Source organism: Candida oxycetoniae (assembly GCF_023343755.2).
Source record: "Candida oxycetoniae strain CBS 10844 chromosome Unknown scaffold56, whole genome shotgun sequence".
NCBI lineage: Eukaryota > Fungi > Ascomycota > Pichiomycetes > Serinales > Debaryomycetaceae > Lodderomyces > Lodderomyces oxycetoniae.
This window is the reverse complement of record NW_026055433.1, coordinates 1-24,785: the sequence shown is the minus strand read 5'-3', so window position 1 is coordinate 24,785 and position 24,785 is coordinate 1. Positions and strand designations below refer to the sequence as shown.

Below are 24,785 nucleotides of genomic sequence, written 5' to 3'. Positions count from 1 at the left end.
TTTCAGTTGACATAAGAAAAGAGGTTTTTGACATATGATGGCTGGTGGTTCCTCGGTGGAGATAGACTTAGATCATGTTGATAACTTGTACAAAGTATTCAAGGAAAACTATCCTGAGAAGAAAATTTATAGAGAGTCGTTTTTCAGGTTTAATGAGCATCTCTCAGTTGATGAGAATTTGAATCATCTTTCATTATTTGCATTGAACTACCCATTATTAGCATATTACTGCTACAAGCCTATTTACTTGGAAATTGTTGCCCGTTGGATTCAACATCCAACATTATTTGAACAAGAGTATATCAAGTTAAAGTTAAACCAGCAGCTGGATACGCAAACTGATAATTATGCACAAGGGTCAATAGTATTACAAGCATTATCGAAACTACTTCATATTTCACATGAGTTTCTCGCCCTTTTTGAGTTTTTCCTTGAAAGGAGTAAACTTTGGGACGATCTTCTTACTAACAGCAACAGCAACAGCAACAGCAACAGCAACAGCAACAGCAACGTTTCAAATTTGGAGCAAATTTTGTTAGCATATTTCCGATTGTTAATGTATGATTCAAAGAGATTTACACATTACATCAAGCCCGAGTTGCTTTACCGCATTTTGGAGACGAAGAAGCAGGATTGTGGACAGTCTGAATCTGATTTACAAGTTTCCAAGTATCTCGCAGTCCAAATCCTTTCGATATACCTTCTGGCGTCTGAAGCTACAAAAAATAAAATGTTGCAGAAATATCAAATAGGTAATAAGTTGATGTCAAATTATGAAGGAGAAGAGCTCAACTATCACTTTCTCGCGCTATTGGAAGCAAAAAGAATTGCCAATTTCCAGAGTCTACCTGTGGTTACAGTAGCTGCTGCTGAGTCAAGGAAGGTAGTGATTGACACTCTGGTATTGTCAACCGACTTAGTAGCCTCTATATGTGGTGTATTGGTTCCGAGATTAATCAACAACAGCAAACAAATTCAAAAAGACATTCCTTCATTATCACACACCAAGTTTGTTCCCATCACCCATGCAGTCGATGCACTCAAACAGCTTGCAATGAACATACAAGCAAATCACCCTATAATGCTTGTTGGTGCTGCTGGAACAGGAAAAACATTTTTGATTAATAAATTGGCAGATGACATGTCATATAATAGCTCCATTGTCAAAATTCACCTCGGTGAACAAACCGACGCAAAATTGCTTCTCGGTACATACACATCTGGGGAAAAACCAGGAACATTCAGGTGGAATACCGGGGTGCTTACTTCAGCCGTGCAAGATGGGAAATGGGTGTTGATTGAAGATATCGATAAAGCGCCCACAGAAATTCTTTCAATATTATTGACATTGTTGGAGAAAAGACAGCTTAGTATACCGTCCAGAGGAGAAACGATTGATGCAAGAAATGGGTTCCAATTATTTTCAACAGTACAACAGGCAACAAGCTACAACTACTACTCCTCCTCCTCCTCCTCCTCCTCCTCCTCCTCCTCCTCCTCCTCCCTCTTGCAAGATGACCACGGTTTGCCCGAGTTGATAGGTTCACGATTTTGGAAAATTGTTAGATTGGAACCACCAAAGGAGAATGAACTTGAATTAATATTAATCACAAAATTTCCGTTGCTTTCTAGATTGGTAGAATGCATAATGAAATGCTTCTTTGTGGTGCTAAAGTTTTACGAACTGAAGTCGTTTTTATCTTTGAATAAAGGTAGCTCGCCACGAACCATATCCACAAAAGACTTGATCAAGTTTTGTTCTCGGTGTGAGAAGTTACTTTCCGCAGAAGGAATCACGCAAGCGGATCAACCATTGGAAACAACTACATATGACAATATTTTTGCTGAAGCAATTTCTTGTTTTGGAGGTGCTATAGTTGAGCCTCGAGCTTTGGAATTATTAGTCAAAATAATTGGAGAGCAATTGCAAGTACCGGTTTCCAGAATCAACCTTTACTTGTCTCGAAACAAACCACAGTTTGTTAACAACAGTGATTATTTGCGTATTGGACGGGCCTTGATAGCCAAACCATCGCAGAATATTGGCAGCTTAAGCATCAAAAAAAATGGAGACGGTTCATTATCATCATCATCCTCATCGTTTGCAAAAACCAACCATGCACTTCATTTAATGGAACAATTAAGTGTTGCGATAAGCATGGCAGAACCTATTTTGTTGGTTGGTGAAACCGGTACGGGTAAAACAACTATTGTACAGCACCTTGCAAAAATATTGGGCAAGAAACTTGTTGTTATTAATGTATCGCAGCAGACCGAATCAAACGATTTGTTGGGAGGATATAAACCTGTTAATGTAAAGACATCTGCAATTCCAGTTCAGGATCTTTTTGAAACCATTTTCGTGGCTACGTTTTCACAAAAGAAAAATGAAAGATTCAGCAAGATGTTGTTTCGTTCATTCAACCATGGTCAGTGGAAAAATGTAATAAGATTATGGCGGGAAGCATATAAGCTCGCGGTGGAGACATTAAATCATAAGTCTGACAAAGAAAAAGGAGAGGAAAGAGAAGGGGAAGGGGAAGACGATGGTGGTCCAAGAAAGAAAAGAAAATCAAAGCCAATGAACAAGGCTTTTTTGTTGAAGAAATGGCATGAATTCCATGACATGCTAAATGAGTTTGAAATGCGATCTCTAAAATCTGACCACTCGTTTGTGTTTGATTTTGTTGAGGGTTCATTAGTCAAGGCTATAAAGAACGGAGATTGGCTATTGCTTGATGAAATCAATTTAGCAAGCTCAGACACTTTAGAAAGCATTGCAGACTTGTTGAATGAGACGTTAGAACAAAGATCAATTTTAATAGCTGAAAGAGGAGATACGGAACCAATATTGGCAAATGCAGATTTCCGGATTTTTGGATGTATGAATCCTTCCACCGATGTTGGAAAAAGAGACTTGCCTGTTAGTATCCGGTCCAAATTCACTGAAATATATGTGCATTCCCCGGACAAGGACCTTCAAGATTTGTTGACGATAATAGATAAATATATCGGTAGATATGCAATAGGCGGTGGAGGTGGCAATGGTGGCAACGATGAATTGGTTATACATGACATTGCCGAGCTCTATACACGAGCTAAAGCCTTATCTGAGCAGAACAAGATTGTTGATGGGGCTAATCAAAGACCACACTTTAGTATTCGTACTTTGACGAGAACATTGACTTATGTATGTGACATAGTCCCCATCTACGGGCTTCGGAGATCCCTATACGAAGGATTTTCCATGACTTTTTTAACATTGTTAGATGCCAAATCAGAGCAAGTATTGAAACCGGAGATTATAAAATATACAATTGGAAAGTTGAAAAACGCAAACTCTGTTATGAGCCAGATCCCGCCCTGTCCCTTTGGATCAAAAGCTGGTGAATACGTGCAGTTTAATCATTATTGGATGAAGCGTGGACCCAACGAGATAGTTTCACAACCAAACTACATTATCACACCCTTTGTTGAAAAGAATTTGATGAATTTGGTTAGAGCAACAGCTGGTTGTAAATTTCCAGTCTTAATCCAGGGTCCTACATCAGCCGGTAAAACCTCAATGATTCACTACTTGGCCAACATCACAGGACACAAATTTGTTAGAATCAATAACCATGAGCATACGGATTTGCAAGAATATTTAGGTACATATGTGAGTGATTCTAGCGGCAAGTTGGTTTTTCAAGAGGGGATTTTAGTGGAGGCGTTAAAAATGGGTTACTGGTTGGTTTTAGATGAGTTGAATCTTGCTCCAACGGACGTTTTGGAGGCTTTGAACCGTCTTTTGGATGATAATAGAGAGTTGTTCATTCCTGAAACGCAAGAAGTGGTCAAGCCACACCCTGACTTTATGCTATTTGCGACTCAAAATCCACCAGGATTATATGGTGGCCGAAAGTTGTTATCGCGTGCCTTTCGCAATAGATTTTTGGAGTTACATTTTGATGACATACCACAGGACGAGTTGGAGATTATTCTTCAACAAAGATGTCAGATTGCACCCAGCTATGCCAAACGGATTGTTGATGTTTACAAGGAATTGACGGTGCAGCGTCAATCCACCAGATTGTTTGAACAAAAGAACTCATTTGCAACATTGCGGGATCTATTTAGATGGGCAATGAGAGAAGCAGTTGGGTATGAAGAGTTGGCTATCAATGGCTACATGCTTTTGGCTGAAAAGGTAAGAAAAGCTGAAGAAAAAGAGTCTGTAAGAAAAACGATTGAGAAAATAATGAAGGTTACGCTTGATATGGACCTGTTTTATCAGAACTTTGATTTGTCCAAATTGACCAATGGCGAAACACTGATTGTATGGACAAAATCTATGCGCCGGTTGGCTGTGTTGGTGCTTTCCTCCTTGCAAAATAAGGAACCATTGTTGTTGGTTGGTGAAACTGGGTGTGGAAAAACCACCATTTGTCAGGTTATTGCTGAAATTTATCAAAAAAAGCTATTCATTGTTAATGCTCATCAGAACACCGAAACAGGTGACTTGTTGGGAAGTCAAAGGCCATTAAGAAACAAAGCTGCTTTGCAAGCTGAATTGCGTAAAAACTTGGAACGGTTTATGAGAGCGATTGGCATTGAAGCTCAAGAGACAACGGCTACGATGACACTTGCTTCACAAATAGAAATATTCAAGTCTTACAAGGTACCACCAGAAGGACTTGAAGAATTGACATCAACAATTTACGAAAATTTGAATTCAAGCTCTATTCTTTTTGAGTGGACTGATGGACCCTTGGTGAGCGCTATGAAACAAGGCGATTTCTTTCTTTTAGATGAGATTTCATTAGCAGACGATTCAGTATTAGAGCGGTTGAACTCGGTTCTTGAACCAGAGAGAAGTTTACTTTTAGCAGAAAAGGGAAACGGAGATGTTCACGTAGTTGCTGCTGATGATTTTCAATTTTTCGCAACAATGAATCCTGGTGGTGACTATGGTAAGAAGGAACTTTCCCCAGCGTTGAGAAACAGATTCACTGAAGTGTGGGTGCCTTCTATGGAAGACTTTGAAGACGTTTATCAGATTGTGCAATCTCGACTTAAGAATAAGCTGCTAGCGAAAGCAGTCGTCCAATTTTCTCATTGGTACGCAATGGAGTTTAGTGGAAGTGGTGTTACAAACAATGGTGTAATCTCATTGAGAGACATTCTTGCTTGGGTTGATTTTATCAACTCTGGTGATGCGTATTTGACCCCAACAACAGCTTTCTTTCATGGAGCATTAATGGTATTTGTGGATGCTTTGGGAACAAACAACACGGCATTTTTATCGGAAAACCAACGAAATTTGGAAAGTGTCAAGGAGAAATGCAAAGCTGAGTTATTCAGATTAGTTGAAGAGAAGGCAGAAGCAAAAGAGAATGTTATTGGAGGCACAAAGGTTCGAATTGATGGCGATTTTTTCAAGGCAGGGTTGTTTTCAATACCAATTGCTAAACAAACGACGACGACGACGACGACGACGACGAGTGAACGAAATATTGTTGCATTCAGTTTAGATGCTCCAACAACTGCATCTAATACGATGAAAGTTGTTCGTGCAATGCAACTTAGTAAACCAATATTACTAGAGGGAAGTCCTGGAGTGGGTAAGACTAGTTTAGTCAGTACTATAGCAATTGCTACAGGGAACCCTCTTGTTAGAATTAATTTGTCGGAGCAAACTGATTTGGTTGACTTGTTTGGATCTGATGTGCCAGCGGAGAATGGGGCAGCAGGTGAGTTTCTGTGGAGAGATGCTCCATTTTTGAGAGCAATGCAACGGGGGGAATGGGTTTTGCTTGACGAAATGAATCTAGCGTCACAATCCGTGTTAGAAGGTTTGAATGCATGTCTAGACCATAGAGGTGAAGCATATGTACCAGAACTAGATAAAGTATTCAAAAAGCATCCAAACTTTAGAATATTTGCTGCTCAAAACCCACAGTTTCAAGGTGGTGGAAGAAAGGGATTACCAAAGTCATTTGTTAACCGTTTCAGTGTTGTTTATGTGGATACATTAACCTCTACAGATCTTGAATTCATAGTACAGCATATTTATCCATCAGTCTCCTTGCAAGACTCATCTAGGTTGGTTACATTTATATCCAAGATAGAGGAAGAAGTTGTTAAAAACAAGTTATGGGGCTATCTAGGTGCACCCTGGGAGTTTAATTTAAGAGATACTTTGAGATGGTTAAGTTTGTACACCTCAAGAAGCATAAACGTGGATACTCAACTTGCAAACTTTATAGACATGATTATTTGTCAACGGTTTAGAAACATCAAGGATCGCGAGAGAGCTCGAGATTTATTTACTGCATGCTTTGGTCCAATTCAACAGCGTGATAATTACTACAACATTTCGGATAGCTTTGTTCAATTTGGAAATTCCGTTGGTACCAGAGACAAGTTGCAGCAATTCAACAATGGTAATAGGCTTCTTCCATTGCAATGCAACTTTAAAGTATTAGAGACTGCACTTTGTTGTGTTTCTCATAATATTCCATTGATTTTGACAGGTCCAACAAATGCCGGGAAAACTTGTATGGTAAGATATTTGGCAAATATACTTGGTGCTAGGTTGGATGAATTTTCAATGAATAGTGATGTTGATGCAATGGATATTTTAGGAGGTTATGAGCAATGTGACATCCAGAGAGAGTTGCATGCTTTGCTCGCTCAATTGGAGACGGTCTTGACGGCGTTGACTATCTCGTTTATAAGTGACAACGAAGAAAAGGATAACAACAACAACAACAACAACAACAACAAAATAGTAGTCATGTTGGAAATTATTGATGAAATTTCGTCAAAGCTGGTAACTGTTGATAATTTTGAAACACTTTACCAAAAAGTTTTAGAAATTGAAGATGTAATCCCATACCTGGTCTTTATCGGTTGCAAACAAATATTGACAAAATTGAAAGAGCCAAACTCGTTGAAATTTGAGTGGTTCGATGGTCTTTTAGTCCAGGCACTTGAAAAGGGACATTGGTTGGTTCTTGACAATGCTAATTTGTGTCCACCTTCAGTATTGGATAGATTGAACTCGTTGCTTGAAACGAATGGAGCATTGAGTATTAATGAATGTACAACAGAGAGTGGTGAGCCAAGGGTAATAGTACCTCACCCAAACTTTAGATTGTTTTTGACTGTTGATCCGAGGTATGGAGAACTATCCAGAGCTATGAGAAATCGTGGAATTGAGGTGTTTGTGGATTCGTTACAAACCAGACTGACTGAATTTGATTCTAAAGTGTTACAATCACTGAGCCATGGTCAAACACCAACAGCAATATTTTCATTTGATCGAAATTCAAATATGAGAAAGTTTAGTGCCGTTGATGATGCTGCTGCTGCTGCTTCACCTACAGCTGTGAGCGCACTTTGGACTCTCTTGAGTCTGCAAGATTTGGCATTACTAAGTGATTGGAAAGAGCTCATCATCAACAGTACGGAATTTGATGAACGTATGAAATCTTTGTCAATACCCATTGTTGAAAACTGTGCTCTTTACACTCAATTTGAATTCAATGCCTTGAATCACTCCATGTATGCCAGAGCAGACATACTTGCCACTGAAATCTTTGGTCATGACATTGAATATGCCGGTAATCAATCAATCCATCCGTTGATCAATATGTACATAGTATCCACTTTTGTCCAAGAGCATCCATCTGTACTAACCTGCGAATCTACAATGTTATTTGAAGTCATTGGTAAATTAAAGAGTTTGGGCTCGATTATCAATCGTATAGAGCTGGAGTCTATGAGTAAGAAAGTGGTGAATCTATCATATATTGAAAGATCTGCGGCGATCTCACAAGGTAGAAATATTAAACAGCCTGTAAAGATTGATAATACTTTTCAAATAGTGCAAGCAATTTTCCAGCATGTGGTGGCTGCTACTACTTCATCTCATGACAAGTCGTTCAAGTTTGTTGTTTACACAGAGATCTATGAGCTTCTTTTGTTGCTTGAGGTATTCATTGAAACATTGTATAAGAAAGACGAAGCCAAGATAAGAGTTTTTCAACAATTGATTGTGCGTTGGTGCAATGCTCATCCAGAACTATTGCAAACATCACTAATTACTGAATTCTTTGATAAGCTGTTTGAACTAACAACAGGACTTTTAATGGACCAGATTTGGGACGAATATAGAGGTGGATACCCCACAACGAGGCAAGGTTGGACTCAATTTGAAAATTTACTACATGTCATGAGCGACTTTGATCATGTTGCAAAGAGTCAGTACGATGATGAAGTTTCGCCCGGTGTTATCAGTCTAGCGAAACAGTTTGGTGAACTATATCGATCAATCCAGACAGGTGATTATAATGAGGACGAATTGAATGTCGTCATGGATGGGGTTGAGTCCGGAGTGCAATCTTTGAAAAGCAAACTTTTGTTGTTTCCCAAGAGCCGTCAAAATGTATTTAAAGCGGAGTTTTCAAATGTATGTAACTTTTTGGAAAGTTCAGGTGGTGGTGGTGGTGGTGGTGATGATGATGATGATGGTAGTACTTATGAGAAGCTACTTGATTTGTACATGCGCTCTGGTAAGTCATTGGCTTCTATTGTGAAAAGTAGAAGTTCAAAACCTTATCCTATGATATTGGATAGCATCTGGAGTGAAGATGCTGTGGATGCTCCTGATGATGATGAGGATGATGATGATGATGCGAGAGTGACGGCTATGTTTAAAAGTACATTACTCGATTCTACATTACAAAAAACGGGCAATTTAAACAATTGTGCTGTTCAACACCTCCAAGACACCCTTTCCGATTTGAAGCTTTTGATCACTTCTTTGGTGAAAAACTCTCACTCCATCTTAAGAAATCAAAAGCACGTATTTGCAGATACTTTGTTAGAATGGATGAGAAAGGTTTTTAAGACTCTAGGACTCAATATTGATAGCAATCCACAAGCATTGTTTAGAACCGGTTTCCCTGATTCAAATGCAGAAAATGTTATTCAGCAGTTTCTAGTTCCTGCATTTTCGTTAGCATCACAAGCTACTGCATTGACCGATCTTGGGAAGGCATGGGTGTTATTTTCTTTTGCAATGATAAAGTTGTACGTACCAAATGTGCCTAACGATCCTGCTATCAAGGAATATGTGGAGTGGAAAGTATACACTGTTCGTGCGACTCATGCTGACAGTCTTCAATTGTCATGGAAGAATATTAGAGAAGTCATTAGTGGAGATGATAAGATTTACCTAGAATCAACATTAGAAAAACTAAACCAGCAAGGTGCTCCTGCTAAGCCTAAAGTGTATCGTTCCGATGAGGATCTGACACCTGTTAATGCATTGTTTGAAGAGTGGAACTCATTTTTCAGTTCTAGTATCGATTTCAACGCTATTGAAAATTTGATAAAAGAGATTGAACTCAAGAATACGTTATTGGGTAAGAGCAAGTTGGCATTATTTCAAAGTAACATTTCCAAGTTTGCCTTAAGAATGAAACGTAATTATCTTGTTTACTCGGATTTGAATGATATTCTACTTGGGTACTTGTACGGCTTGAAATTTGGGTTAAGTCTCATCTCCATAGATGATTTTGAAGATGGTAACTTTAAGTTTTCAAAGGATTGGCTATTAAATAGTCTGGAATTTTCCAATACGTCAAGAGTTTATGATGAATTTATTCGGGCACAAAATTTTACAAAGACATTAGATATAGACGATACAAAAGCGGAGTTGATTGTGATCTTTTTTATGAAACTAGCATTTGCTCATGATCTCGGAGACGGGAAAGTTGAGGACATGGTTTTCCAGTCGTTAAAGTCAATCTACTATCGATGGTCACTTCGAAAGATGAAACAAGAACAAGAAGAAACTGTAAAAGGAAGCTTGTTTAAGTTTAAGGACACCGAAGAGCATGTCGAGGAGGATTTCCAAGAACTATTTCCTGATTACGAGGATGTGGTGAAATTGGATAGCAGTAACGCTAAAAATCACCAAAATGACTTTAAAACTGTTTATACCCGTATTGCAGAAACTTATGTTGAAAAGTTTTTTGAAAATGCCAAAGTCGATGTGAGTGTTTTAACAAAATGCGGCTGCGAGTTACATAATTGTCTTCAACTGCTGCTGCTGCTGCAATTGCTGCTGGATGCAAATCATGCTTCTTCATTGGCGGCTGTAATTAATCATGCTCACAACTGTCATCGTTTCGTTGCTGAACCAGTGAGTGATTTCCATTTTTACCAGGATAGTAATCCAAAAGAAGTGGAGAAAGCTACAGAAATACTTTCTGGTGTTTACGCTCTCGTCAAGAAGATGTTGGATCAATGGCCAGAGCATGCAACTCTCAAGAATATCTTATTTTCAACCAGCGAGTTCTTAAACTTCCCAGTGGGCTTGCCTTTGGGGCGGTTTTTACAAAAATTGGAGCAAATATATACCTACATGGCTGAATGGGGAAAATATTCTTCAAAACAAACCTCTCTTCAAGCTCAATATGACCAGTTGACGAACCTTATGATTTCTTGGAGAAAGTTGGAATTATCAACGTGGAATTCATTGTTTGAATTTGAAGAGAAAAATCTTCACCAAAATGTTGGTTCTTGGTGGTTCCATTTATTAGAGGTTATCATCATTCCTATTATAGAAGATACAAAAGATGAGGATCATGCTGTGAAGCTTTTATCAGCTTTGAATTCATTTATGAGCAAAGCATCTTTTGGGGAATTTTACAGTCGCTTAAACCTTTTAAAGGCATTTAGAAATCATGCCAAATTAATAGATAGTTGTCATGCTATTGTTGATGCATTGTCCAACTTTATAACATTTTACGAACAATTTGGCTCAGCAATTAGTGAGCAGATTAAGCTTTCGAGGGAGAAGTTACAGAAAAGCATTAATGAGGTGATATTGTTAGCTAGTTGGAAGGATGTAAATATTGATGCGTTGAAACAGAGTGCACGTAAGTCTCATTCCAGTTTATACAAGATTGTTAGGAAGTATCGAGAAGTGTTGAACACTCCAGTTCAGCCTATTATTGAGCAAGGGTTGCCACAGCTGAGCAAAGAGCTCGAAAGTGGTCCAAGTATATTGCCGCCGGTTGAGGAAGCTATGCCGCCAGAGATTACTAAAGAACTCACTCAGATTTCATCATGGGATCAAAGACCAAAGAGATTGCAAGACCTTACCCTAGTGAAGCAGAACATGAAATTGTATGTAGAAAGAGTTGGTACACAGAACTTACCACTAGTTGTTGACTTTGCTTTCGAACTTGGACAAGAGATGGACAATTTGAGAAAGGAAACACCAACCCAATTAAATGATGGAAACAAGAAACTAGTTGCTGCTTTAAAGACTCAGAAACGGAAGTTACTCAGTGATACACTTAAGGAGATTAAGCGTGCTGGTTTAAAGACAAGTTTACGTTCTGACATAATTGCAACACAGCGGACCGCAACTTTGATTCTTGCAAACTCCCGAAACTTTTCAGGAACGTGCCTCGAGAAATGTGATACTTTTTTTTATAAAATGTTGGACTTACTTCCACGATTGAGAGAGTCGGTATCAAGTCCAGCTGAAGATGTGCCTGCTGCTGATGTTGAAAAAGGTCTTTCTGCAGCTGAGAATTTGGTTCATTTGTTGATTGTGAAGCGACAGCCATTGAACAGCTTTGCCTGTGAGTACAAGAATTTACGTGAACAATACTCGAAATTGTTGTTTTTGGCAAGAATGGAGAAGCAAGGTGATTTATTGGTAAGAGAGGATGAAAGAACAAAAGTTTCACAGGGATTGAAACGAGTTGAGATAATTCGGATTTGGTTACCTCGCTTATTGGAGTATGCAAAGTCCACCATAGCATCATTGAATTACTTTATTAATAATAATAATAATAATAATAATGATAATGATGATGAGGTGAATGGTGACATTTTTGAAATTTTAAGCATTAAATTGAGAAAGTTTGTAAGAGCTCAAGTAGGGATTTTAACCAGTGACGATGAAAAGCTTGTTGCTGAAGTTGGAGAATTTGAAAGTGAAACAATTTCTTTGTTAAATAGCTGGAAGTTGAAAAAACCCCAAGGCGCATTTGTTGCCGATACTATCATGAATTGGTTGGCAGAAGAGGTGACAGTTGTGCAAATGGACGAGATGAAGAAGAAGAAGAACAACGTCACTTTGGAAGATTGTGAGGTTGAATTCAGAGAACTATCCTCGATGATTCTTGTTGCAGTTCAAAAGATTAATGCATTTGATGAAATGCCCAATAGGAACGATGATGGCTGGTTGGTCAATTCTCAGAGCAAGGTGCTTGAGTTGATCAAGACCACACATATTAAATCAATCGCCTCCAAATTAAGCAAATGTATTGAAAAGGCAACGTCAGTTTCCCCTGCAGAGTCTCGTTTGATATCGTTGTTATCAGGATTTACTTCTCCTTTAGTTGAAAGCTATGTACAATTATGTTTGTATGTGTTTGAAAAATCCTTTTCGAGCTACAAAGATTTAGCAAAAGGAACATACATGTTATCTGCTATATTGTATTCATTAGCAACAAAGGGCTTTTGCACACCTGAGCCGCCAAGCGAACAAAAAGAAGATAATAATTTGCAAGATGGAACTGGTTTAGGAGATGGTGAGGGAGCTCAAAACAACTCCAACGATATTGAAGAGGACGAAGATTTAACAGAAAACGCTCAGCAGCCAAATGAAGATCAAAATGGAGATGAAGATAATGAGAAGGATGACGCTGTTGAAATCGAAGGGGACATGGAAGGAAAAATGGAAAACATGTCTGATCAGAGTAGTGATGATGATGATGATGATGATGATGATAACGAAGGCGAAGGTGAGGAATTAGATGAAGAAATAGACAACTTGGATGAACTAGATCCAAATAGTGTTGATGAGAAAATGTGGGATGAGGAAGCAAAGGAAAATGATTTGGAGAAGAAATCTGAAAAGCTTCCAGAAAACTCCACCAATGATGATAATATGGAGGCTAATGAAGATGAGCAAAAACAGGAAACTAATGATCAAAAAGAGCAGTCTAATGAGGAGGAGGAGGAGGAGGATGAGAAGAAGAAGGATGAAGAAGAGAAGACTGAGGAGGGCGAAGATGATGTGGCAGAGCAAGATGATCAAGTGGGTAATGAACATAGTGAGCAGCTTGAAGAAAACGTCCCAGAGTCTGATGTTTTGGACCTTCCAGAGGATATAAATATTGGTGTAGATGACAATGATGACGACGACATGCATGAGGATAGTGATGAGGGAGAACGAGAAAATGGGGAAGAAGTACTTGATAGTCAAGAAGAAGAAGAAGAAGAAGAAGAAGAAGAAGAAGAAGGATCTGAACATGAGGAAGAAAATTCAGAAAAACAAGGAGAGGAACATGACCCTGAAGACCTCGATCCAGCTGATGCGAATGAGAAAAATAAAGATGCTGATACGCCAGAGGATGACATTATTGAGCCTGAACCGAAGAATACCGAAGAGGGTGGTGATGCTGAGGATGATAAAGATTCGGAAGTTGCTAAAGGTGGTGATGGTGGAACCGAGGCTAATATCGAAGACAATGAAGATGCAAGTTCTGAAATTCAACAAGAGAGTGGTGAGTCTGGGGAAGGTGCCGCCAGTGCATCGCTAGCCCCCAAAAAAGATGGCGAGAAAAACACGGGCGACGAGAGTTTGCAGACTCAAGAAAACCAGGGAAGCTTTGAAGAAAATCAAGATGAGGCAAGAGAAGCTATGAATGAGTCACTCAAACAGTTGGGTGAATGCCTAAAAGAATTCTATCGTCGTAGAGAGGAAATCCGTAATGCTCAATCTGAAGAAGAGGTTGAGCAGAAAGCCAATGAAAACACGGATGAGTTTCAACATAATCCAGATAGTAATTCTGACATAGATATGCAAGCTTTAGGTGCTGCAAGTAAAGAACAAGTGCAATCAATTGATGAAGATATGGCTATTGACGATGACGTAAATCAACCTGATGATCAACCTGAGGATCATCCTGAAGATATGGAAACGGAGAATAATGAGGAGCCAGTTGAGGGTCGTGAGCAGTTTGAAGAAAATTTTGGAGGAGCAAATTCTTATAAAGATGAAGAAGACGTTGATTACGGTGGTGTTGAGAAGGAGTTGGTGGAAACGGGGGATACTGAGGAGGGGCACGAAGAGACATTTGATGATACAGAGGATGAAAAGATTGAGGAGCTAATTGCTAATTACGATATAAAAGATAAAGAACAACCACCTATGTCTTTGGAAGATGCTAAAGCGCTATGGAAAGAGAGTGAATTGTCTACACAAGAACTAGCATCTGGGTTATGTGAGCAATTGAGATTAATCTTGGAGCCCACTCTTTGTACTAAATTAAGGGGCGATTATAAAACGGGAAAGAGGTTGAATATGAAACGTATTATCCCGTATATTGCCTCGGATTTCAAAAAGGACAAAATTTGGTTAAGAAGAACGAAACCCTCTAAAAGACAATATCAAATTATGATTGCTGTTGATGATTCCAAATCAATGAGCGAGGGCAATGCATCAAGATTGGCTTTACATAGTATCGCCTTAGTGTCAAAAGCTCTAAGCCAGTTGGAAAGTGGTGGACTATCAATTGTCAGATTTGGAGAAGACGTGAAAGTGGTTCATCCCTTTGATAAGCCATTCAATGCCAACAATGAAACTGGAGCCAAGGTTTTCCAATGGTTTGACTTTCAACAATCGAAAACAGACATAAAATCCTTGTGTAATGAATCTTTGAAGATTTTTGAGGCACAAAAGTTTGACAATAAGTCGGAATTATGGCAATTACAGATTATTATTAGTGATGGTGTTTGCGAAAGTCATGAGTCTATATTGAGATTAGTGAGAAAAGCTAGAGATGAGAAAATAATGATGGTTTTTGTTGTGATTAATGGTGTCAATCTGAAGGAGTCAATTTTGGATATGCAGCAGGTTAGGTATGAACTTGATAAAAACACCAATGAAATGGTTCTCAAAGTTGACAAATACCTTGACAGCTTTCCATTTGAATTTTATGTTGTTGTTAATAACATTCATGAGCTTCCTGAGATGCTTTCAACAATTCTTCGACAATACTTTTCAGAGATATCCGGTGCACAATAAGTATAACCCATTAGATAGCAAACACACACACACATATATATATATATATATATATATATATATATATGCATCTCTCGTTTAGTGAATTTTATTACTTACAGCTAACTACTTTCGCCACAACGATTGACATGTCGTCGACTTTACCACCACGGCTAGGCAGACCACCAGCCCCTTTGCTGAGAGTCTGATTCACTTTTTCATTGTATGGTGTATATGAGTAGTCATCAAAAGCTACTTCCTTAGCCTTTATCAATAACTTTTGTGCCACAGTCTTTAAATTGTTTTTCTTGTGGTTAATAAATTCGTCAATGTAATTATTGATTTCCCACTCGTATAGATTATCAGTTATACCGTCTGAGCAAACTACCACATAGTCGTTATCCTTTAACTCAAACAGATCGATCCAAGCAAAATCGGAAGGCATTTTCGACAAGGTATTTGTACCAATTTGTGTAGGGCAAAACCCTTCTCCTGACTCTTCTTTGTTTGTGAACACAATCTCTCCGTTTCTGATGATAAAAATTTTAGAATCCCCAATACTTATCATCAATATTCTGTCACCGCTCAACATTCCCAAAATTAAAGTTGACGAACCATTCAATTTTTGCAAATCCATCAAGTGAGAAGTATGTAGGTAGGAATCGTCCAATATCTCCTGTATATCTCTTCGTTTCAAATGGTGAGGTGAGTGACTGATTTTGTACTCTGTCATTAGTCTACTGAAAGTTTCCACAATAGACCTAGACCATATTCCCGAGTCGGCTATTAATCCGTCGCTTTCCCAACCACTAACACCGTCGGCAATTGCAAGCACAGATGGCGATACAAGCATAGTATCATCTCCGGCTTTTATGCTTAGTGTGTCACTGGGTGACCCCTGTGGTCTTCTTCTCGGTAGCAAAGAATTCAACAGGGTTGGATCTGTCAAGTCGCTCAATGAGTTAATTGAAGGGACAATTGAGTCCGAGTGGAACCCAAACGAGGCATACCCAAACTCAAACTTGAACTTATCCACGGCGATTTTCTTTAATTGGTCCTTGGTAAATAGCGGATATCGGACATAAGGTATACCTTCCTCGACAGTTTCTCTTGGTGCGTTACTCCCGCTGCTACTACCACTACTCTTGTTATCCAATGAGTCAAATCCGCGGAAAAAACTTTGTGCGCCTTTAAAATATGATGTATACCGTTTGGTTAATAGCTGCTGATACCTTGGTTGGTTGAGTATAACATGTCTATGAAGACTATCATAAGCTTGTCGCCACATCCTCGATAAAGGTAGTGCGGTTTTCAGTATCGTATTGTAAGGTCGCCTCATATTAAAAAGGAAAACTCAGTTCTTGGTACGCTGAGAAAATGCTATAAAAAAAAAAAACCCAACTAACCAAGTAAGTAAAAAAAAAGGAAGGTGAGGGGAATGATAAAGAAAGGACTGACAAAACACTCGATACTTTCTTATTTCTTGGTACTATTCAACCTCTGCAAAACAATCTGGGTCTATTCCAAGACAAACTTATCCAGCTAGACAGGGGGGGCTCCAAGTTTAGTATCCTCTTGGCTTATAGAATAATGGCAATTAGCGATGAATATAACTGAATAGCAATAAGAGCGTGATGAGGAAGAAAAAAAAAAAGAAAGAAAAAAAAAAATAAAAAAAAAGAAATAAAAATAAAAATAAAAATAAAAATAAAAATTAAATTAAATTAAAAAAAAAAAAGAAACTTTAATTCTTATAAGGGGCCTGGAGAATTTGGGGTATGAATCTATTTGACTAAATAGGTAAGTGTGTGTGTGACCAAATTGATAAGTGTGTGACGAAATAGATATGTGTGTGACAAATTAGAAGTGTGTGTGAAGAATACTATCAATATGAAAGTATGAGCTAGGAGTATAAGAGAACTATGTAAAGAGGTATGTGTGGATACAATGGTTTATCGGAATTTTTGTATGAATTTGGAAAAAAAACTCCGAGTGCAAAAAATATAAAACGAAATGAAAATATCGCGACATTATCGAGCGCGACACTATCAAGCGCGACACTATCGAGCACGACACTATCGAGCAAAGCGAGATAGTGGAGCACACTAGCTGTCGTCAACCTTATCGAGCAAAGCGAGATAGTGGAGTACACTAGCTGTCGTCAACCTTATCGAGCGCGACACTATCAAGCGCGACACTATCTCGCTCTAGCTCTTATCAACACTAACTCGCTCTGCTCGATAGTAGAGCACACTACCTCTTATCAAGCAAATGACCTTTTATGGTTCAGGGCCCCAAGATCCATACTGGGTTTGAGTACTTTAAAGTGCTGCTCCAATACGGCCTTGCTTTTCTCGCTCATTTAACAACTTATTTTACTCTATTTAGTCTTCCAATAAGGCCTCGCGAATGATATTATATGGCGCAGGGTATCTAATATTCATACTACTCTCTACATACTGCTCCACTAGGGAGCGAAGCGAGCTAGTGTCGAGTGTGATTAGCTCGCTTCGCTCCCTAGTGTCGAGTTTGATTGCTCGCTTCGCTCCCTAGTGACGGATTTATTTAATCTTCCAATACGGCCTCGCGAATGATACTATATGGCGCAGGGTACCCAGTATGAATCTTAAACTGGGCATCCCCTTGATTGATCAACATTTCTACACCAGGAATAACCCTACACTTGTACTTTTCCCTAGCCAATTGCATAATTGGAGTAAATCTCGGCTTATAAGCAGCTTCCAATAATATAGACTCGGAATTATTTTTCAATATTTTTTCTAATCTCGTTATTAATTTCTCATCTAACGGTTTATCCCCAGGAACACAAGAAACAATCAAGGAGATATCACGAGTTTCAATTTCTTCAAGGTTTAGGCTTATTATTTCAAGATTGTATTCGCTTGGGAAATTCTTTATCAAATCAAGTAATTTCGATTCAGTACGATTAAGTAGATAAATCTTTTCACATCCAAGCTTATGCAAAGCATAAATTGCTGCTCGCGAAGTGCCCCCACCGCCAATCACTAAACCGCTAACTGATTTACCCTCAATAAATCCATTTTGTTTGAATGAGTTTGCAATACCTATCCAGTCGGTATTATCACCTAGAAACCCATTTTTCGCGGGAACAATTGTATTGATGGCACCAATTATCTTGCTTGATTCCGACAATTCCGTACAATAAGTCATCATATCGATTTTCAAAGGAATCGTTATTGCTAACCCGCCAAAATTTGGCTCAAGCATTAACTCATTGTACACTTTCTCAGCATTGTCAGTATCAAATTTGTCAAACTTGTATGGCAATCCAAGAGCTTTGTACGCGGCGTTATGTAATGCTGGAGATCTCGAATGTCCAACAGGCGACCCAACAACCCAGAATTTTTCCTCAACAAAGCCACCAATTTGGTAAAAAGCGCGGTTGATTTCTTCAAGACTGAGTTGGCCAACACCTGTAGGCTTGTCAGTAATGAGGTCGTGTGTAACTGGTGTTAAAATTGTATTCAAAACCCTAGATAATTTACCGCGTGGCCCCATATTTATTGCAATCAAAGGCTTCTCTGTGTTTTCTTTTCTAAAATGCTCCAACTTTAAATTGTCATCAAAAGTTGTAGCCTTACCAACTAACTTGATGACATCCGCATTTATAGCTTTTCCGTAGTTGTATTTATCTTGCCACTGACTATTGTCCCATTTCAAGTCACCGGAAAAGTCATGGTGTGACGCAAGGATTTTTGTATAACCTCTTTGCTCACTTACTTTACTTATGGTTGTGTTTGAACAAGTCAATTGCAAGTCAACTAAATCAACACCCATCTTCAACCCGAATAATAGCAAGTTTCTCATTTCATCATCTTTATCATCTGGGAATCTTCCTCCTTGAGAAGCTGTTCTAATGGTATAAAGGATTGGCAAGTCAACTGACTTTCTCAATACCCCAATCTGTTCAGCCACGTATTCTGGTTGGGTGCTGGCCAACAAGTCAACACGTAACTCAACAGCATTGGAACCAGCAGTTACATCTTTTATCAAAGACATACACGCTTTCAAATCTGGGTAGGTTAATGTGACAAATGAGGAACGGCCTTTTGGAATTTCAAAAGTGTCTAAACCAGCAATTTTTGCAATAAATTTAAGAAAAGTCCTTTTTAATGTTGCAAAATCCTCTTGTGTTGTGCAGTGAGTAGAGTAAAAATAGTAGTTGGAACATTCATGATACCATTTCTCCCTTCTAAGCCATACATCTTTAATTTCGTGTGAGTAGGAAGGTCTAGTTGCATCTGAATTCAAAAAGGCAACGGTTTCATCCAAATCGCGGTGTAAATGGAGCACTATTCCGCCGTTTGCCATATAGTCAATTAATGTGCTTCTCGGTTGTTCGCACTCTACAATACCACCCCCTGTGGCAAGAACGTATCCTCTTGAATAATTGGCAAGACACTCCTTCAATACAATAGTTTCTTGTTCACGAAAGTATTCCCATCCTTTCTCCTTGATCAAAGATTTAATATCCTGCCCAAGTTTGGACTCCAAATGGTGGTCCAAATCCAACAATTTGAATCCTAAAAAGTCCGCTAGCCATTTAGATAAAGTCGATTTCCCTGCTGCTCTCATTCCAATCACAATTACACTCTTATCACCATTCTGCTCACCAGCACCAACAACAGCCTTGCCTTGATATCCTTCAAGAGTAGTTTTAAACTGAGAATGTAAAATATCCCACCAACCGGGCCAAGTTTTCCCAGTAGTGGACCTTTCCAAGATCAAGACTGGTTTCTTACACAAGCCTGCTAACAAGGAAAACGACATTGCTACCCTGTGATCGTCATACGTCTTTACACCAGGGTCCAATGGGGGTGTTTTCAAGTCTGTGGGATCAACACCGGAAATCACAATTCCATCTGAAATTTCGCTAGCTTCAACACCAAACTTAGCCAACTCATCACACATGGCCTTGATTCTATTACATTCTTTAACTCGTTGATTAGCTATACCTGTTATTGTTGTTTTTCCTTGCGCTACTGCTGCAACTACCGAAGCAGTCAAGAATGCATCGGTCATTGGTTCCATATCAACACTCGAGAGTGCCACCAATTCACCGATAGGAGGTCCAGTTACTGTTGTTGAGTGTTCTGTTTGCACCACAGCACAACCCATTGGTTTCAACACGTCAACTGCAAACCTTGCATCTCCTTGTAATGACGACGAGCCGATATTAGGAATTGTGCATGATGAATTTGTCAATGCAGCAAAAGCTAAAGGGTATGTGGCTGAAGAAGCATCAGATTCAACAATGTACTCGCTTGGATTCTTGTAGGTTGTTCTTGGAATGTGATATGTGTATTCTTCAGTTGTTGATTTAACAACTTCAACACCAAACTCCTTCATCATGGCACATGTCATGTCAATGTACAATTGGGAAATTGGTTTTCCTCCAACTAGTGTTAGAGTAACCTCCTCATTGGCATATGGAGCACACATGAGAATTGCCGAGACATATTGTGATGAAGTTGTAGCTGCCAATGTAATTTTTCCACCTTTGAAACCTTTCCCAGCAGCAGCAGAAGCAGAAGCAGAAGGAGAAGCAACAATTTTCAAGGGCAAGGAGCCTTGCTTGTTTAAATACTCAATTTCGGATCCATTGGCTTTTAAGGAGTCCACCAATGGACCAATTGGTCTTTCCTGCATTCGTGAATTACCAGTCAAAACAACAACATTGTCGTTTTTTGACAGCTCCTTCACTAATGAGGCAACAGCTGTTAGGAATCTAGAAGCGGTACCTGCATTACCCAAATACAACTCTTCTTTGCAAGCAAACAAGTCACCCCCGTTACCTGTTACAACAACGGTTTCGTCTTCGAAAGAAACAGTTGCCCCCTTTAACAACACCAATGCATCCAACATATACTTGGTATCATCTGAATGTAACAAGTTCTTGATTCTAACAGTACCTTTACCCAAGGCAGCCAAAATCAAAGCCCTGTTGGATATAGACTTTGAGCCTGGTGGTGTTATAGTAATGGAACTTGGAAAATCTTTAAACGGATGTACAAGCACTTCATCAGTCAAGACAAATCTGAGATCTTCTTTAGAAATTTGGTGAGCTTTTGAGTCAAAACATTTACCGATTTTTTCCAAAAGAACGCATTTGATCTTGCTTCCGTCATTTTTTTTATCAATCAGCATCTTTTTGATAAGGGTATCAATCTCCAAGTTGTTCTTTTTTGCTCCTACAATCTTTGCGAAATTCTTGTCATCGACTGAGACAGGCAAGTTGTAAGCAGTTAAACACTTTGAAAGTCTCGCAACAGCTGCAGGGGGTAAAATTCCCAAGTATCTCGACAACTCTGCCTCTTTAATCATACCAATGGAAACACATTCTCCGTGGAGAGCTTCTGGCGTGAGAATGGCTTCAATGGCGTGGCCAATAGTATGACCAAAATTGAGCAAGTTTCTTAACCCGCCTTCTTTTTCATCTGCGGATACAACCAAGGCTTTTACTCTTACGGATCCCAATACTGTCTTTATCAAATCTGTTTTGATATTCTCGAGATTCTTTTCTGGAGAGGATACTTCTGCAACAAACTGTTTGGAAAACTTCTCCAACCTAGTGAATTCTTCTTCATCCCATATTGTTGCCGTCTTCACCACTTCTGCCATACCATTGATGAGCTGTCTTGTAGGCAATGTTTGTAAAAAGGATACATCGCAAAATACATACTCTGGTTGGTGAAATGCCCCAATAAAGTTTTTGCCTAGTTCTGTATCTATAGCTGTTTTGCCTCCAACCGAAGAGTCGACCATGGCTAGTAAAGTAGTCGGTATTTGAACAACCCTTACACCCCTCATAAAAGTAGCTGCAACAAATCCAATCATATCACCAATAACTCCACCGCCTACTGCCAAAATAACAGTATCTCTCGTGCATCCTTGTTGTAAAAGAAAATCCTCCACTTGAGCTTTCGTCTTGCGATTTTTGTTATTCTCTCCTGGTGGAACAAGATAGGTTAATAGTCTCGACTGTGGCCGTTCTTTCTGTAAAGTTTCTTCAAAACTGGTTTTCAACTTTTCATATGTACCTGTTTGGCACATATTTGTATCAGTGATAATCACATATGTCGACGACGCCAATTCCTTGATTATTTCATTTACAATATGGCTTTGAATCTGATAGCCTATATGTATAGTCTCTTTGCCCAAAATGGGCACCTTCTCTATCTTCATTGATGAAACAAGAAAGGAATGGAAAAAAGAAAGTGGTGATGAAAAATTACTAATGATGTGACTAATTTTATTTGGGAAAAAAAGAAAATGAAAAATATCTATAAAGACTTTAGAGACATGATATCTAAGAGCTCAGAGATAGAGACATGATATATTGTAGACACTCATCTCTGGATCTTGTAGGATTATCTAATTGCCAAATGAGCGCTTTGTCGATGACTGGAGCCATCCATGGTCCTGGCTTACGATTAAGTGCATTTGCAATCTTTGTACCCTCGAGAGGTTTCAAAAGATGTACATTTGACAAGTTCCATTCCTTAATTTTAGAGAATAACAGCTCATACTTGGCGACAGTTTGATTGATTAGTGTAAGGTGTTCCTCCGAAAGAGAATCAGGCGATGGAGTGGGATATAGCGGTTTATCAATGTGAACGCCATGTATGCAATCAATGAAGCATTGTACCAACAAGTTGAGGTCTGCAAATTCGGGAAAGTTTCTCAAGTACTTGCCCAAATCTGATCTTTTCACGCTACTTGGGTCTTTAAAAAACATATCAATTGGCTTTTTATCAGTCATGTTTATTTTGGAAATTTTCGCAATATCGCTTTTTTTGCACTTTAAACCGAAGCGAAGGAATTGATCGTAGATGTCTTTATTATTATTAACTCGTGGAATCACCGAATATGGGTGTAAAATCATTGCGAGCCAAAAACGAAACTTTGAATCGTCGTCGAGCGGGAACTTGATAAACGATGAAAATGAGTTTATCGCCTTTTTGTAGTAAGGGAAAATCGCACTTGCAGCTTGCAAGTGGTGCGGGATTCTTTTAACCGAGCTTTCCAATGCCTCTCTGTCAAACTCCTTTTCTAGCTCATCAAGGTAAAATAAGCTGTGTACAAGATTACAGTGGTGAATCAACTTTAAACCGTAACTTGGATTATCGCTAACAAGCATTTTTCTCAACTCAATCTCGATCCGCTCCTTGCTGATCTTTGTCAGGAGCGCTTTTTGGTTGTGAGACTCCATCATTGCGTCTAAAGTTGTTGGATCTATTAAGAAATTGAATTTGCTAGCAAAACGAATTAGCCTAAGTATGCGTAACGGATCATCCAAAAACGTTTTTATAGGAGGCAACGGTGTCCTCAATATCCCATTTTTCAAATCCTCCAACCCCGTTCCCGTGAAATCTTCAATTTTCTTTTCATTCATATTGTAGAACAATGCATTTAAAGTGGCATCTCTCCTCATTGCATCTTGCTCCGGCGTTCCAAACTCAATCACTGGAACCCTGCTATCCTCAGTATACTCTTCTGAACGTAAATTAACAAAATCCAAGTCGATACCGTACATTTTGGTTGTGCATGTTTCCAAATGTTTCGACTTTAGCGGATTCAGCTTGATGGTATGAATATGTTTCATTGAAAGTTCAGGGTTGTCGTGGGTTTTCAAGTAATGACTCAATCCTTTGACAAACTCCTCTCCAGTTTGATGATCTATAGCAATATCAATATCATGACTTTCAAATCCTAATAGTTTATCCCTAACCCATCCACCAGTAATCCTTAAAGTTAAACGTGTACCCCCTTGTGCGTGAATATGATCGCAGTACCCCACAAGCAAATCACGAATCTTTGACTCGGACTCGTTTAAAGTAATTGTTGCCTTCCGATTCATAGCATTATGGACTAATCTCGTACAAGAATACCAGATGCCTTTATTCATGAATCATAGAAGAAAGAAGAATAGAAATAGAAAGAGTGAAAAAAGTGAAAAAAAAAAAGATTGAAAAATTGTAAAAGGGCTTTTTCCAAGGTAAAAAAATGAACGAAGCGGGAATCGAACCCACGTCTTCTGCTTGGAAGGCAGAAATAATAACCACTATACGATTCGTCCTTGAGTACCAAGTATGCTAATAAGTACTGCTTGTTGTAAGTTTTTAATTCAGCAAGGTTAGGTTAGGTAAAGGAGACTTTATGGAGGATACAAATTATTATAGCAAATGTTTAGATTACTACGATTATCTAGTGCATCTATATTGATTTTTGAATGTATTACAAGAATGAAATTGTGATCAGAAGAGGCGTTAGCCTCTGTTGAGGAGATAGTGTCTGATGTAGTGAGTTTATAATAGTGATGATTTTTGCTACGAAAGAAGAGTGCAACAGTTTTGGAATGATATGAAATAAAAGAAGCGTAATGAGTATAGGATATTGGTGCTAATACAAAGAAAAACACAAAAAGTGGAAAAGCGATTGTGCAAGTTGATCATGTGACAAACACCTTGATCCTTACTAACCCTGACTTGAGAATCCGTAAGAGTTGAGACGTTTTGGTGGCTAAAGAGTGGATGTAAAAAGAGTCTATTGAGGCTTGTATAGCATTTGTAGTAATTATTACAATTGGAAGATGTTTTTTGGTGAAGGGAGATTGAGAAGAGGGACAGAAAAAGTGATTACAGAAAAATGATTTTTG

The 24,785-nt window shown here is 38.8% G+C and overlaps 4 protein-coding genes across 4 annotated transcripts; 1 reads left to right on the top strand and 3 right to left on the bottom strand. All coding sequences in view use genetic code 12, as the record gives it.

The window, feature by feature from the left end:
• Positions 1-34: 34 nt before the first annotated feature.
• MDN1 (AAA family ATPase midasin) lies at positions 35-15,106 on the top strand (the record flags this gene model as incomplete). Its single annotated transcript, XM_049323805.1, has 2 exons — positions 35-14,940; positions 15,001-15,106. The coding sequence occupies 2 exons, from the start codon at positions 35-37 to the stop codon at positions 15,104-15,106; spliced, it is 15,012 nt and encodes a 5,003-aa protein (XP_049180363.1).
• A 91-nt stretch (positions 15,107-15,197) lies between these two features.
• Positions 15,198-16,373, bottom strand: PTC8 (Ptc8p; the record flags this gene model as incomplete). The annotated part of the gene is made up of 1 exon (XM_049323804.1): positions 15,198-16,373. The coding sequence occupies one exon, from the start codon at positions 16,371-16,373 to the stop codon at positions 15,198-15,200; it is 1,176 nt and encodes a 391-aa protein (XP_049180362.1).
• Positions 16,374-17,650: 1,277 nt separating this feature from the next.
• On the bottom strand, positions 17,651-22,312 carry ARO1 (Aro1p; the record flags this gene model as incomplete). Its single annotated transcript, XM_049323803.1, has 1 exon — positions 17,651-22,312. One exon carries the CDS (start codon positions 22,310-22,312, stop codon positions 17,651-17,653), a length of 4,662 nt encoding a protein of 1,553 aa, XP_049180361.1.
• A 124-nt stretch (positions 22,313-22,436) lies between these two features.
• KGF56_002560 (tRNA adenylyltransferase) lies at positions 22,437-23,987 on the bottom strand (the record flags this gene model as incomplete). The annotated part of the gene is made up of 1 exon (XM_049323802.1): positions 22,437-23,987. The coding sequence occupies one exon, from the start codon at positions 23,985-23,987 to the stop codon at positions 22,437-22,439; it is 1,551 nt and encodes a 516-aa protein (XP_049180360.1).
• Between the last annotated feature and the right edge of the window lie 798 nt (positions 23,988-24,785).